General features: G+C 42.2%; 3 protein-coding genes across 3 annotated transcripts in view; all 3 read left to right on the forward strand.

The window, feature by feature from the left end:
- The window catches only part of LOC308301900 (protocadherin alpha-3-like), a gene marked incomplete at both ends in the record, with an annotated part of 33,135 nt that extends 26,700 nt beyond the window's left edge, over positions 1-6,435 (forward strand). Inside the window, one exon of the mRNA XM_080746048.1 lies at positions 6,385-6,435. Within this exon, the coding sequence (XP_080602174.1) occupies positions 6,385-6,435 (51 nt within the window). The remainder of the gene's footprint in view (positions 1-6,384) is intronic.
- The window catches only part of LOC308302342 (protocadherin alpha-8-like), a gene marked incomplete at both ends in the record, with an annotated part of 48,664 nt that extends 37,317 nt beyond the window's left edge, over positions 1-11,347 (forward strand). The window contains 2 exons of the mRNA XM_080746598.1: positions 10,401-11,103; positions 11,324-11,347. Of these exons, the coding sequence (XP_080602724.1) occupies positions 10,401-11,103; positions 11,324-11,347 (727 nt within the window). The remainder of the gene's footprint in view (positions 1-10,400; positions 11,104-11,323) is intronic.
- Positions 11,348-12,328: 981 nt separating this feature from the next.
- Positions 12,329-14,719, forward strand: LOC308302343 (protocadherin alpha-8-like; the record flags this gene model as incomplete). Its single annotated transcript, XM_080746599.1, has 1 exon — positions 12,329-14,719. The coding sequence occupies one exon, from the start codon at positions 12,329-12,331 to the stop codon at positions 14,717-14,719; it is 2,391 nt and encodes a 796-aa protein (XP_080602725.1).
- Positions 14,720-14,722: the final 3 nt, after the last annotated feature.

The following is a 14,722-nucleotide window of genomic DNA, read 5'->3' on the forward strand; positions in this document are numbered from 1 at the left end:
TATACTTGTAACATGTATGTCATTTCATATAGCAGGTTCATGTTCTGTAGTACTTGGGGGACCTTTGGTTGCTGTCTTGCCTAACATACACTTCAACGCCAAGTGGTCTTGGCAAGAGTATAGCATAACTGATTACATGAGGTTAACATAATAAATTGTTTCATTTCTTCTTTTTTTAAGACTTGTTTTGATTTATTTGTTTACATTTTTATGCTCTACTTGAAAGACACTTAGCAAATGGTCCGCCCGGTCCGTGTGTTGAACCAGGGACATGCTGTAGAAGGCAGTCTGAACAACCCATATGGTATATACAGTATGCGCCCTAACTATTCGGATATTGGTCGCACCCAGAATGATTTTTTTTTTATTATATATTTTGGAATGTGTGCATGCATGTGCGGTTGTGGGTGGTGTTAAGGACTTGTTTTGGATACGTTACACCCTGCAGTTTGAGACACTGGTGTGTAATTATGTTAAAGAGTGTAAATGAGTTGGCTTGGAACCATGCACTGATTTAGATATCAGCAGTGTGTCACAGCCGAGTAAACAGGTGACTTACTGTAGGATAACTAACAAACTAAAACTAGATCAGTATAATAATCAGGATAACAAATGACTTCTAAACTTAATAGGAGTCCTGTCAGAGGTGCAAAGTTGAGCATAAGGGAAGTGAATAAGGAGCATGTGCTTCTTGTTTACAGCCTCCCCGGGTTATCCTGATGAGACTGGGATGGAGTTAATTCCCTATATAACCATTGTTTACTACTCACATCCATCCTATAATCCCAATCCCACTTCACATTTCCTTGTCCTCTAATGGAATAGTGGAGCACACTTTGTGCCACTATAGTACGTCCAGTGTGACCTTGTCAAATACCCTATAAACAGTTCTCCCCATTACTCCAGGTGCCTCGGGTTTCACATCTAATCCCAGAGCGCTCTACCCTTTATACTGATGCTGTCGGCATTCGTAGTCTTCCCGGATTAGGGCAATCGTTAACTATGTGTGTACAGCAATAATTCCACTTTGCTGCTCCTCTAATGCGATTAGAAGGAATCGTCTTAATGATGCCATGAATTGGAGCTTTGCAGCAGCAGGGAGAATTAAGCTGGGACACTACTCCATCGCATACTCTGAAGTCCTGGCTGATGCTGATGCCTTTTTCTTTTTCCATGTTCTCTCTCCTCCTCCGCTTCATTCAGAAGATTTGGCAGGCAGAACCTGCAGCTACTGTATACGCTGTGTACACCCACATATTTCCCACAAGTTTTTTTTACATTGTTAACTCTATAACAATGTAAAAAATATATACTAAATGCTATGTTCATGTGGTTACAATTATGTGTTTCCCACCTCCCCCCTCCAGATCAATTTGGTTTGCATGTTGTATGGTATGATGCAGGGCGCTTTCATGTCAATGACATTACATCTTAATATCTCCATACATTAATTTGACATACATTTGGTGAGGAAATACATGTACATACCCACACGCACACGCACACGCACGCGCACACACGCACGCACGCACGCACGCACGCACGCACGCACGCACGCACGCACACACGCACACACACACACACACACACACACTCATGAACACTTGTAGATGTGCACTCACACATACACACGGCACTTAACACAGGTTCATCTAAAAATCCAAAAGGGCAAGGGTGGATTATAAATAGCCTGTGATGCTTTGTGCACATGGTCCATGCATGTAGCTGATTAACATTTGATGCTGATGAGAGTGGAAGATGGTGTTTGCCTTTCTCCGAGAGCTGCAGGGGCAGGGCCCAGGCTCCAGAAATTATCACCAGGCGAAGATATGATTTTATAAATAGTTATCTTCATTTTTCATTGAAAAGTGGAGCAGCCTCCAAAACCCCTTTCAAACTGCTTCCAAAGTCTTACTCTCTGCAGACCACGGCTCCCCTGCATTATTCAGGCCCTTATGTAGAGAAGTGGGCCATGGCCTTGCCTTGTACATCCAGTTCTGGACCTGCACTGCAATGCTCTACACTTTACACGCTGCATGGCCCTGCTGCATATTAAATACTATATGAATTAGAAGTGTGTAAAAATAGATATTACACAATGCCTTGAGGTTACACTGATATCTAAGCTGCAGATCTATGGTGAGAGAAGAAAAAATACAGTTTAAGTGTGAATACCCAGCGTTGGTGTGGCAGGAACATTGTGTTCTTCAGCTATAGAATGCAGTAGAGGCCCCAGAAAAGTTGTACAGGAGGAGTTTTGTTTTTCAGCATATTTTAATGATATATGTAATATTTGCGTTCAGCATACAGGGCACAGTATATTGATAAATGCCTGAATATCTATCATGGTTACTAGGTGGATTGTACTGTGTCTTTCACTCTCTCTGTCTCTCTCTGCTGCATGTCATTATGCTGATGTGTATCAGGCTGGATGAGATGAGAGTGTGCCAGGTATTTATTTCGTTTTTGGTTTTGCTTCTCCCCCAGTTTCCGCAGGCAAGAGTGTGGCAGACACCCAGATAGCTTATCTCCATTGATAGTGTTTAGCGCGGGAATTTATTCCAACATTATACAGGTATAGCTGTGCCTGTCTCTCAAGCATACATGTGTGTGGGTGTGGTTCATGTTTGCTCATGTACAGTACATGTGTAGTCTCTTCATCAGATGGTCACTGATATAGCATACGGCTCCTTCATTTCTACAGAACAAAGAACTGGAACCAAAAGTCTCCCTCTTGTGGTGAAAAGGGTGAATTTACCAGCCTACATTCAGTCTCTTATGTGTGTCTGTATGTCAATACTTTCAATTATTTAACAGGTTCCCACTCTGTGTGTGTTGGTGTATTTGACTGGTGTTGCTAATGTGTTTCTGTGTCACTATTGATCTGTGGATAGTGGGACCTGGCCCAATTTCTGTCCCCTCCGGTTTATACTTTTTGCCCACTCCCTATACTCAACCCTATTGACAGGCTATAGGTTATTTGTGCTATGCTTATTTGTGTTTAACATTATATTTACTGTGCGTGTGCGTGTGCGTGTGCATGTGCGTGTGTGTGTGTGTGTAGGCGTGTGCATAAAGCAAATGACCATTTGTACTACTGTCCTTGGCACATGGTTTGAAAGGCTGAGGAGAGACGGAGGAGGGGACGACATGCATCTGCGTCACCAGGGTTACAGGAGGAGAGCGAGTAAATTACAAAATAGAACCCTGGTCCCTGGGGAAGCATAAAGCTGTCGGACCCTGCTTTTGTTGCTAGGCAAGATGCAGAGCCAATCAGAGTGTCTGTTGCTGCCGCTTTCATTTTCATAAACAAATCAAGGAGCTTCATGCTGCCTTTGTTGTTGTCCTCACCTATGATAACATATGGCTTCCTAATGCATATGCCTAATACATTCTTCGTGGCATGTTGTGAGCTTTTAGATCTGCTGTTTTCACAACTTTGAATAATGGAGTTGGGCATTCATTTACAAAAACAAGCAAACAAGGTGTCTTCCCGACAACAGCGATATTTTAGATTATACCCGCTTCTTTGTTCAACTACTTTTCTGAGGCACACATGAAGCATACTATGAATGCAAATGTGTGTTCTTTCCATTTAAATGTCTGGTTCAGAGTAGTAGCACCACGTTTATTTCATAGGTGTAGAAATCACATATTAGTGATCAATACAGCCCACATATTTCTATAATTTCTCTACACTGGTTAAGGCCATGACTGCTACTGCTAGACCTAATGAAGCAGTAGCTGTAGCAACAATGCCATGTTGCTTTCCATGCCTGTTACTTACAGTAGAGTAACTAATTATACGTGTTTTGGGCATGCTGCCATTGCTTTCCAAATGAGTGAACATTGCGTTAGTCTGTCTGTGGTTTTGCTGTGTGTGTGAGTGAGTGAGTGTGCGCTCCATATTGTTGTGGCCTGATTTGCAATGGATTCCTACGCATGTGTCTGTGCACCCACCCCTGTCCTACTTAACTCAGGAAGCAGTGGAAACACGCACAGAATTGGAAATAAATGTGGCAGTTGGATTAAAATACTGAGAGTCCTTTGTTTCTCTCTCTTTTTAATTTCTGTTGGTGGAAAATTTAATGACAAATTACTTTGCTCAGTGCATTTGTCTCTCACACACAGTATGTGCACATATACTCACTTAGAGACATTCTCATCTCATAGTATATGTATTCATACATCTATGTTTGTGTGTTATCCCTCTCCTTCCTGGATGTTTAGACACTCATTCCACACTACCTACTATATCTCCCTGCTTTCATTTCAGTTCCCTTTTCTAATTAGATTGTCGCCCTGCTTACTAAATGTTTCCTCTTTCTGTCTTTTACCTTCCCCTCCCTCCATGTATCCCACCACTGTCTCTACTGTATCAGAGCATCTACTATCATTAGTGTACTACTGCATAGGGTGTGGTTCTAGTCACACTGTTTCCATAACACAGCACCGTAAGAGCTCTGAAACAAAATACTCGACACGACTCTGATGTTGGTAACAGAATACGATCTTCTTTCTTCGACAGACAGACACTAAGAAAGCTAACATGGAGACAGCCTAGGACAGCTACTGCATTGTCTGAAAATATTATTTTATGCTTCAACACAGATGTAGATGCGAGAAAATGGGAGAATGGGTACAAACAATAGGCACCACCACTCCTCCCTGTTTTGTGTCTGTAATGGCGGTGATGCACTGGGAGTTTGGTATTGAATCAAGGATGAAACCTGCACTAGGGGTTACCACACCTTTCAGCTCGAGACCCAAAATATAATTGTGGTTATCTCCCTGGGACCCAAACTTACAAAAATACATTATGAGTTAACCACCTAAGCCATATTTAACAGTGAAAATAGCCAATCTACAAGCTCACAATGTGGCATCGTGTTGTGAGTTTTGGACATAGGACTTTCAAATTTTCATTTCTGAACAATTAACGTTTTTGAAAATGTTTTGAAAAATAATTATTGTATTGTGACCTATACATGTCAAGTCTTAAGCCAGTGTTTTATGACCACTGGTATAGCCTTCCCCGATCATGCTCTCATTTAGATGAAGACATACAGTACAAAACAGCACAGTATGACATCAACATGTGACCATACGGTATGAAGGGGGGTGTCTGAGGAGACTGTGATGGTTTGAGGTGTGAGGGAGTCTCCGGAGAGGGTAAGGGGGGATGGGCATGGTTGAGTGAGAAGGTCAGGCACTCCGTGGGGGGTGTGGATATGGACAGAGAGCCCGGCGCTGCCGCTAAAGTGGGTCTGTCACAGTGAATATGCTGCTGCAGAGCTGCATTACAAATACATGAGCAACTCTGCTGCAGCCCAGCATGGGTGTGTGTGTGTGTGTGTGTGTGTGTGTGTGTGTGTGTGTGTGTGTGTGTGTGTGTGTGTGTGTGTGTGTGTGTGTGTGTGTGTGTGTGTGTGTGTGTGTGTGTGTGTGTGTGTGTGTGTGTGCGCGCGTGCGCATGCGTGCGTACCTGCAAAGAAAATACAAAAAAAGAACACAAGTACATAGACCTGTATGTGTGCGAGCGAGCGCACACTTGTTCTTGTTTATGCACATGCACATCTCAGCCCCCTGAGAAGGGGTTGCCATGGAGATGGAGAGAGCTGTGCAGAAGGAAAGGGGGGGCTCGCCTTAGAGCATGTTCCAGTAACACCCCTCCCCCATGTACTCCATGTACTCTCGCAGATGTGCAGTAGACACCCCTAAACGCACGCACGCACGCACGCACGCACGCATGCACGCACGCACACACACACACACACACACACACACACACACACCCTCACACCCTTATTAGCCCATATTGATGGCCGTATTGATGTACAGCAACATATTAAAATCAATCATGCCAAATGTTAATATTTGACACATCACTGACAAATACCCCATCCACAAAGCAGAATACACACCCTTCCCTCTCTGATTCTTTGACCCTCTGTCCAATCACTTATCGCAGTCACTTTTCCCCCTCCCTGTTAGGTAATGATATTCTTTCTTCTGATATGCAAATCATAGGCAGAATAACAGGCATGTATGCAGTTTTGCTGTATCCATCATACACCGTTTATTCATGTACAGTGACCAAAGTCTGCGTATCTTTATTTACCCACCATTTATTCACAATTAATTATTCAGTGTACTCAATTATCATACCCTCTGGAAATATATGACTCATCAATGCATTACGGTATTCACAATTGAATGGGGGCAAAGATATGCTTTGATCCATGCTTGGTTGACTTATAACCACCTGCACATGCGCACACTCACACACTGCAGTACTTTATATGCTGTTCTGCAGATGCTATTTAATATTACTTCCAACATTAGTGTATGTAACTTCTAATCGATGAATTGACCCTTCTGCAGACTCTGCCCAGTGTGCAAGGCCATGCCCCAGCAGTACAGCTGACAGTGTGAGAGTAGGTCGAGTGGCAACTCTGGGATGTCAGCATGTTTCACACCTCAGTAGGAGACTTCTGCCAATTGATCTAGCGGCAATGCTCCCAAGCAGGCACGATAAAGTTAATGCCAACTTTTGCATAGCTTGTTTTGTTTCCAATTCTTGGAGAGAGGTGAACATTATCAGAGTACTGTAGATGTTTTGCTGGGTTGTGCCTCAAATAAAAGTGTCAGTGGTCTACAAATCACTATGATATAAACTGAATGAACATTCATTACTTCTCAAATGTCTACAAAAAAGTGCCAATTCCATCTGTAGTGACTGCTTGATTCATTGTCAATTCAGAGTCATACAGATTGGTGTAAACTGCAGTTCGGTACGATTAGGAATGATAACAACATGGAATATACAAATAGATATTATAATCACTGCAGTCTGTCCTGGACTGTCCCAGTTGGAACACCAGGTGGTGTGCTTATGTTACTCCTGTGTGTGTGTGTGTGTGTGTGTGTGTGTGTGTGTGCGTGGGTGCGTGCGTGCGTGCGTGCGTGCGTGCGTGCATGTGTGCGTGCGTGCATGTGTGCGCGTGCGTGCGCGTTGGTGGTAGGCTATTCTACCACTGCCCCTTTGGGTGACAATTGTGACCTAGAACCACTTTGACCTGGTCATCCATTGTAGGTTGTTGGGATTTAGGGGCAAGGCGATTATGACTCAGGATGTGATTATTATTAACATTTTCAAATCATATCTCTTAGCGAATGGAAATAGGACAGGAATTTCTGCCTCCAGGACCTAATCTGGGATTACAAACCTGGGAACGTTCATAAGCTCATAACCACTGCCTCTGTGGAGATTTGGGCAAACGGAAAAAAAAAAAGAAAAAAAAAGAGAAAACAGGATAGAACACTATAAAGGCTCTGCTGTGTCCATAAGAGTAGCAAAAACATTGTTACCTCATAGTTATATTATAGGAGAGAATAATACAATTACATTTATTTTTACTATATTATGCTCTACATTTCCTTGCATTATGCATAATTCAGACCATCAAATCATGTTATTGAGTTTATTCTTGCAGGTCTGGAGATTTGTCATAACCAGGGCCAAGACAACGTTTGAACATTATTATTTGTTTTTTAACATCAGAGATTATGTATAGGCCTACACAACAGTGTGTATTTATTAGCTGAAGTCAGAATTATGTTGTTAACTGGGTGGCAGAGTTGTGTAGGACTGTAGGGGAGAGAGAGAGAGACAGACAGACAGACAGACAGACAGACAGACAGACAGACAGACAGACAGACAGACAGACAGACAGACAGACAGTGACAGAGAGAGAGAGAGAGAGACAGACAGACAGACAGACAGACAGACAGACAGACAGACAGACAGACAGACAGACAGACAGACAGACAGACGCACGCACGCACGCACGCACGCACGCACGCACAGACAGACAGACAGACAGACAGACAGACAGACAGACAGACAGACAGACAGACAGACAGACAGACAGACAGACAGACAGACAGACAGACAGACAGACAGACAGAGTAGAGACAGACAGACAGACAGACAGACAGACAGACAGACAGACAGACAGACAGACAGACAGACAGACAGACAGACAGACAGACAGACAGAGAGAGCTCTCTGCAGTGCTTTCCTGCCATGGCGCTGTCCATGGTGCTGAAACCACAACGACAATGCCTTATCACAGCATTTCCTCAAATTGCTACCTGCTGAATAATGTAATTAGAGTCTGACAGTAAACAACAACAGGACTGTATGTTTTTTATTAGGAGAGAAAGGATATGCTCTTTGTTTCAACTAAAAACAATAATTTAGTTATGGAAGTTGTGCCACACATCCAAACAAAATATAATTGTTTCTTATAAATTCTGGCATTATAGGAGCTGACCTTGGTGCTGAATTATTTGAGAATTATTTTTGAGACATGCACAAAGGCAGTCCATAGGGCCTCTAAATAATAACCACGTATTAATACACATATTTGTCCAACTAAATGTAATAATCGTTCAGGTTCAGCTGAAATGGTATTTGTGCATCAGCCTTTTAACCACATGGCGCCAGTGTTGTTCCATAGAAGTGAGAGGTGCTATCTGGCATGTCTAAGCCCCTCCCGTTAATAGATGTTAGGGACATTTCTTCAGTCTTTGTTGCAAAGAGACGAGAGGGGAGTAAATGAATACATCTACGTTCAAACGGAGAAATATCATCTGTGGTGCCTCTTTGGCTTCTTATTCTCAGTTTGGATCTATGATTTCCTCACGTTGGATGGAATTATGTCTGTATGGAGTATGAGACGCTCTATTGGGATATATCTTGTGCTCGTGCTGTTGAAGTGCTACTGCTGGCAAACAGTGAGCGGTCAGCTCTCATACTCCGTCTCTGAGGAGGTAAAACCGGGGACTTCTGTTGGAAATATCGCTAAGGATCTCAACCTCAATGTGCAAGATTTGGACACTCGTATGTTTCAAATTGTTACTGGATCAAAGACAAAATATTTCGAGGTAAATCTAAAGACTGGGGTCCTCTACGTTAATGACAGAATAGACAGAGAGGCGCTGTGCGCAGCGAAACTGAAATGTGCAATCAGTGTGGAAGCGGTGATTAATAATCCATTGAAGCTTTATCATATTGATGTAGACATTTTAGATGCAAATGATAATTATCCGTTGTTCGCTGACAAATCACAAAATTTAGACATTGTAGAGAGTACATTGCCGGGAGCAAAATTCGCTTTATCAGAGGCATCTGATGCCGATGTGGGGAAAAATGGAGTCAGTACCTATAGATTAAGTCAGAATGAACACTTCTCTTTGGCAGTGCACAAAGAAGGAGACAGTGCGTCTGTCGAGTTAGTACTACAGAAAGCTTTAGACCGTGAAAAACAGCCTATTATTAATCTGACACTGACCGCTGTAGACGGAGGTAGTCCTCCAAAATCTGGCACCTCACAGCTGTTTGTTAATGTTTTAGACATTAATGATAATTTACCTATATTTGATAAATCTTTATATAAGACTCAAATTCCCGAAAACACTTCCCCTGGCTCAACAATAATCACAGTGAATGCCATCGATAGAGACGATGGCCTAAATAGTGAAATAGTATATTCTCTTAGAAGCAAAGACCAAGACCACATTCTGGATTTGTTTGAAATTGAACCTCACACTGGTGCAATTACAATAAAGGGCAAACTTGACTTTGAAGAAAGAGCAGCTTTTGAGATACGTGTAGAGGCCAGTGACAAAGGCCAGCCCCCGATGGCGGCTCACTGTAAGGTGCTGGTGGAAGTGGTGGACCTCAATGACAATAGTCCTGAGATAACCGTGACTTCATTACACAACGCAGTGAATGAAGATGCTAAACCGGGAACCGCAATTGCACTCGTGTCTGTCCTCGATAAAGATGGTGGCAAGAACGGTGCAGTGAAATGTCACATCACCAATAAGGTTCCCTTCAAATTGGAGTCAAATTACAAAAACTATTTTTCATTGATGGTTGATGGACCGCTAGACAGAGAGAGTGCATCTCAGTATAATGTCTCAGTTTTAGCTACTGATGAAGGGAGCCCACCACTGTCTAGTAACAGTGTTATTACTGTACACGTCTCTGATATCAATGACAACGCGCCTCGCTTCTTAGAGCCAGTGATTAACGTCTATGTAAAAGAAAATGGGCCAGTGGGAACAATTATTAAAACCGTGTCTGCAGTTGATGCTGACATAAATGAAAATGGTGAAGTGAGCTATTCATTCTTTGGCAGTAATTATTTACCGTTGTCTACAATGGTAAATATAAATACAGTAACTGGAGAAATAATAGGCCTGCAGTCTTTCAACTATGAGGAGTTAAAAACATTCCAGTTTAAAGTTCAGGCCACGGACTCTGGTGTTCCTCCGCTCAGCAGCAACGTGACTGTGAACGTTTTTATTCTGGATGAGAATGACAACAGTCCAGGGATTCTCTCGCCCTATTCTGAACACGGATCTGTCAACAGTGAGAACATTCCTTATTCTGCTGAAGCTGGATACTTCGTGGCGAAAATCAGAGCTGTAGACGCAGACTCTGGTTATAACGCATTGCTTTCTTATCACATCACTGAACCAAAGGGAACAAACCTCTTTCGAATTGGAACCAGCACCGGGGAAATCAGAACTAAAAGGCGGATGAGTGACAATGACCTTAAAACTTACCCTTTAGTGGTTTTGGTTTCTGATAATGGAGAACCCTCCCTGTCAGCTACTGTGTCTATTGATGTAGTGGTGGTTGAAAATACAGGAGACTTACATACTCAGTTCAGACATGTACCGATAACGGAGGAGAGCTTCTCTGATTTAAACCTGTATTTACTGATCGCCATCGTATCGGTGTCCGTGATCTTCATATTGAGCCTCGTCAGTTTAATAGCTGTCAAATGCCACAGGACAGACAGTGATTTCAGTCGCTATGGCGCCCCAATGATCACCACCCATCCTGACGGCAGCTGGTCTTACTCTAAATCTACCCAGCAGTATGACGTGTGTTTCAGTTCTGACACACTGAAGAGTGACGTAGTAGTTTTCCCCGCTCAGTTCCCCCCGGTAGATGCGGAACTGATCAGTATAAACGGAAACGACACGTTTAGCCGGACTCAGACTTTACCAAACACAGAGAAGGTAAGATCAAGCATTTATTTTCTCTCTACAAATAGCAGTTTACTGTCATTAAAAATGTAGTCTCACAAAATAGAAACCGAAATGTATGAATCTAATTGGACATGTCTTAGCCTAGGCTATTCATAATCATAAGACCTTTGAAAAATGAATTTCAGATATTTTCCATGTTATTTTATGCTGTGTGCCATCTGCGTCAGCATGTAACCAAATGCATTGTTAGATTGGCCGCTGTCCATGGTGCTGAAGGGGAGACGCTATATGAACACGTATCCTCTGGCTCTGTTGATTGTCACAATTTTTAAACAATATCAGAGTTTAGTGTCGTTTTTTTTGTTCTATTTAGTCAGTGTATTCTCTGCTCTTTTATTAGTCATTTGCTGAAATTAAGTAACCTACAAAATCGTCAAATATCTTGTTTAGAGTTTTTTTTAATACTTATGAATTTTCAATAAGGGTTGAGTCAACAGAATATATTGACACACAAGCTTTAGTAGGCTAAATACGATAAAAATCCCTTATTTATTTAACTCTGAAGGTCAACATTATTGTCAATTTTAGAATCGTGTTTAATTCAATTACAATAGCCTACTTACAATAAAACAATTTGGGTGAAATACATTTATGTGAAATATTCCTCATTTAAAACCAATCAACAATTATGTGTGTTAAATATTATCTTAAAAATACACAAGTGTATAATAATGTTTGACTTAATTTCAAAATATTCTAAAATCGTTTAATGGTTTCGCTTTTGTGCTTCAACATATTGCAGTAGAGAGTGTGTGTGTGTGTGTGTGTGTGTGTGTGTGTGTGTGTGTGTGTGTGTGTGTGTGTGTGTGTGTGTGTGTGTGTGTGTGTGTGTGTGGGGGGGGGGGGGGGGTGATTATATACAGCCTAATGCTTCCTCTCCATATAATGTTTTTAGTAATTACGCAATAATTAATGATCGTTCAGGACATATAATTGACTTGAAATGTGGTTCCTTGAACTAATTTCAAATGACCACATGGTGACACTCTAGACCATGGCATTTGGGACTCGAGGCCCCTCCCAGATTCAGAGGATGATGATGTCTTATCACAAAGAGAAGCAGACGAGACAACAGTGCCAGGGACCGTTTTCCGTTTTTAGTTGAGAAAATACACACACATACCTAGTTTACCTGTTTGTCTGGGATATTCGTGGGAGTACTGGAATCGATGTTAGATTCACATTGGATGGAATTATGTCTTTACCGAAGAGAAGGAGCTATATTTTGACATATTTTGTGCTCGTGCTGCTGGAGTGGGAAGCGGTGTACGGACAGCTCTCATACTCCGTCTCCGAGGAGGTAAACCCGGGGACTTCTGTTGGAAATATCGCTAAGGATCTAAACCTCAATGTACAGGATTTGGAGTCCCGTGTGTTTCAGATTGTTACCGGATCAAACAGAAAATATTTCGAGGTGAATCTGAAGACCGGTGTTCTCTACGTCAATAATAGAATAGACAGAGAGGTGCTGTGCGCAGAGAAACTAAGATGTGCAGTAAGTGTAGAGGCCGTTATAAATAACCCATTGAAGCTTTATCGTATTGATGTAGACATTTTAGATATAAATGATAATGCTCCTTTGTTTGCAGCCAAATCACAAAATTTAGATATTCCGGAGAGTACGTTGCCTGGGATGAAATTTGCTTTGTCTGAGGCAACCGACGCCGATGTTGGGAAAAATGGAGTCAACACATACACATTAAGTCAAAACGAACACTTTTCCTTGGCTGTGCATAAAGCAGAAGATAGTGCGTCTGCTGAATTAGTGCTACAGAAAACTTTAGACCGAGAAAAACAGCCTATTATTAATCTAACATTGACCGCTGTAGATGGAGGCAGTCCTCCAAAGTCTGGAACCTCACAGCTTGTTATTCATATTTTAGACAGTAATGATAACCCTCCCATATTCACTAAATTATTGTATAAAACTCAAATTACAGAAAACACGCCCCGGGGAACAACAATAATCACAGTGAATGCCATCGATGCAGACGAGGGCCTAAACAGTGAAATAACATATTCTCTTAGAAGCAAAGATCAAGATCACATTCTTGATTTATTCGAAATTGAACCTCACACTGGTGTAATTACAGTGAAAGGCAAACTTGACTTTGAAGAAAGAACCGCTTATGAGATACGTGTAGAGGCCAGTGACAAAGGCCAGCCCCCGATGGCGGCTCACTGCAAGGTGCTGGTGGAAGTGGTGGACCTCAATGACAATGCTCCTGAGATCACCGTAACGTCATTACTAAACGCAGTGAATGAAGATGCAAAACCGGGAACAGCAATTGCACTCGTGTCAATCCTCGATAAAGATGGTGGAAAGAACGGTGCAGTGAAATGTCACATCACCAATAAGGTTCCCTTTAAATTGGAGACAAATTATAAAAACTATTATTCATTAGTGGTTGATGGAACGCTAGACAGAGAGAGTGCATCTCAGTATAACGTCTCTATTTTAGCTACTGATGAAGGGAGCCCACCACTGTCCAGCACCAGTGTTATTACTGTACACGTTTCTGATGTCAATGATAACGCTCCTCGCTTCTTGGAGCCAGTGATTAATGTCTATGTAAAAGAAAATGGGCCAGTAGGACCAATTATTAAAACCGTGATGGCAGTTGATGCTGACATAAATGAAAATGGTCATGTGAGTTATGCATTTTTAGACAGCAAGAGTAACTCGTTGCCGCTCTCTACAATGGTGAATATAAACGCAGAGACGGGAGATATTATAGGCCTGCAGTCATTCAATTATGAGGCTTTAAAAACGTTCCAATTTAGAGTTCAGGCAACAGACTCTGGTGTTCCTCCGCTCAGTAGCAACGTGACTGTAAATGTTTTCATCCTGGATGAAAATGACAACAGTCCCGGGATTCTCTCGCCCTATTCTGAACACGGCTCTGTGAATAGTGAGAACATTCCTTATGCAGCGGAAGCTGGATACTTTGTGGCCAAGATCAGGGCTGTTGATGCAGATTCTGGCTATAATGCTCTGCTTTCTTATCACATTTCTGAACCAAAGGGAAACACTCTCTTCCGAATTGGAACCAGCACTGGTGAAATCAGGACCAAAAGGCGAATGAGTGACAATGACCTAAAAACTCACCCCTTGGTGGTGTTAGTTGCTGATAATGGAGAACCTTCCCTATCAGCCACTGTGTCTATTGATGTAGTGGTGGTTGAAAATACAGGAGACATTCAGACTCAGTTCAGACATGTGCCATTGAAGGAGGAGAACTTCTCTGATTTAAACCTGTATTTACTGATCGCCATTGTGTCTGTGTCAGTGATCTTTCTATTGAGCCTTATCAGTTTAATAGCTGTCAAATGCCACAGGACAGACAGCAGTTTCAGTCGGTATGGCGCCCCAATGATCACCACCCATCCTGACGGCAGCTGGTCTTACTCTAAATCTACTCAGCAGTATGACGTGTGTTTCAGCTCAGACACACTGAAGAGTGACGTAGTGGTTTTCCCCGCTCCGTATCCTCCTGTAGATGCAGAACTGATTAGTATTAATGGAAACGACACCTTTAGCCGGACTCAAACTTTACCTAACAAAGAGAAGGTAAGTTCAATATAGACA

The sequence above is a fragment of the Nannobrachium achirus genome (assembly GCF_963921795.1).
Source record: "Nannobrachium achirus genome assembly, chromosome: 17".
In the NCBI taxonomy this organism is placed as follows: Eukaryota; Metazoa; Chordata; class Actinopteri; order Myctophiformes; family Myctophidae; genus Nannobrachium; species Nannobrachium achirus.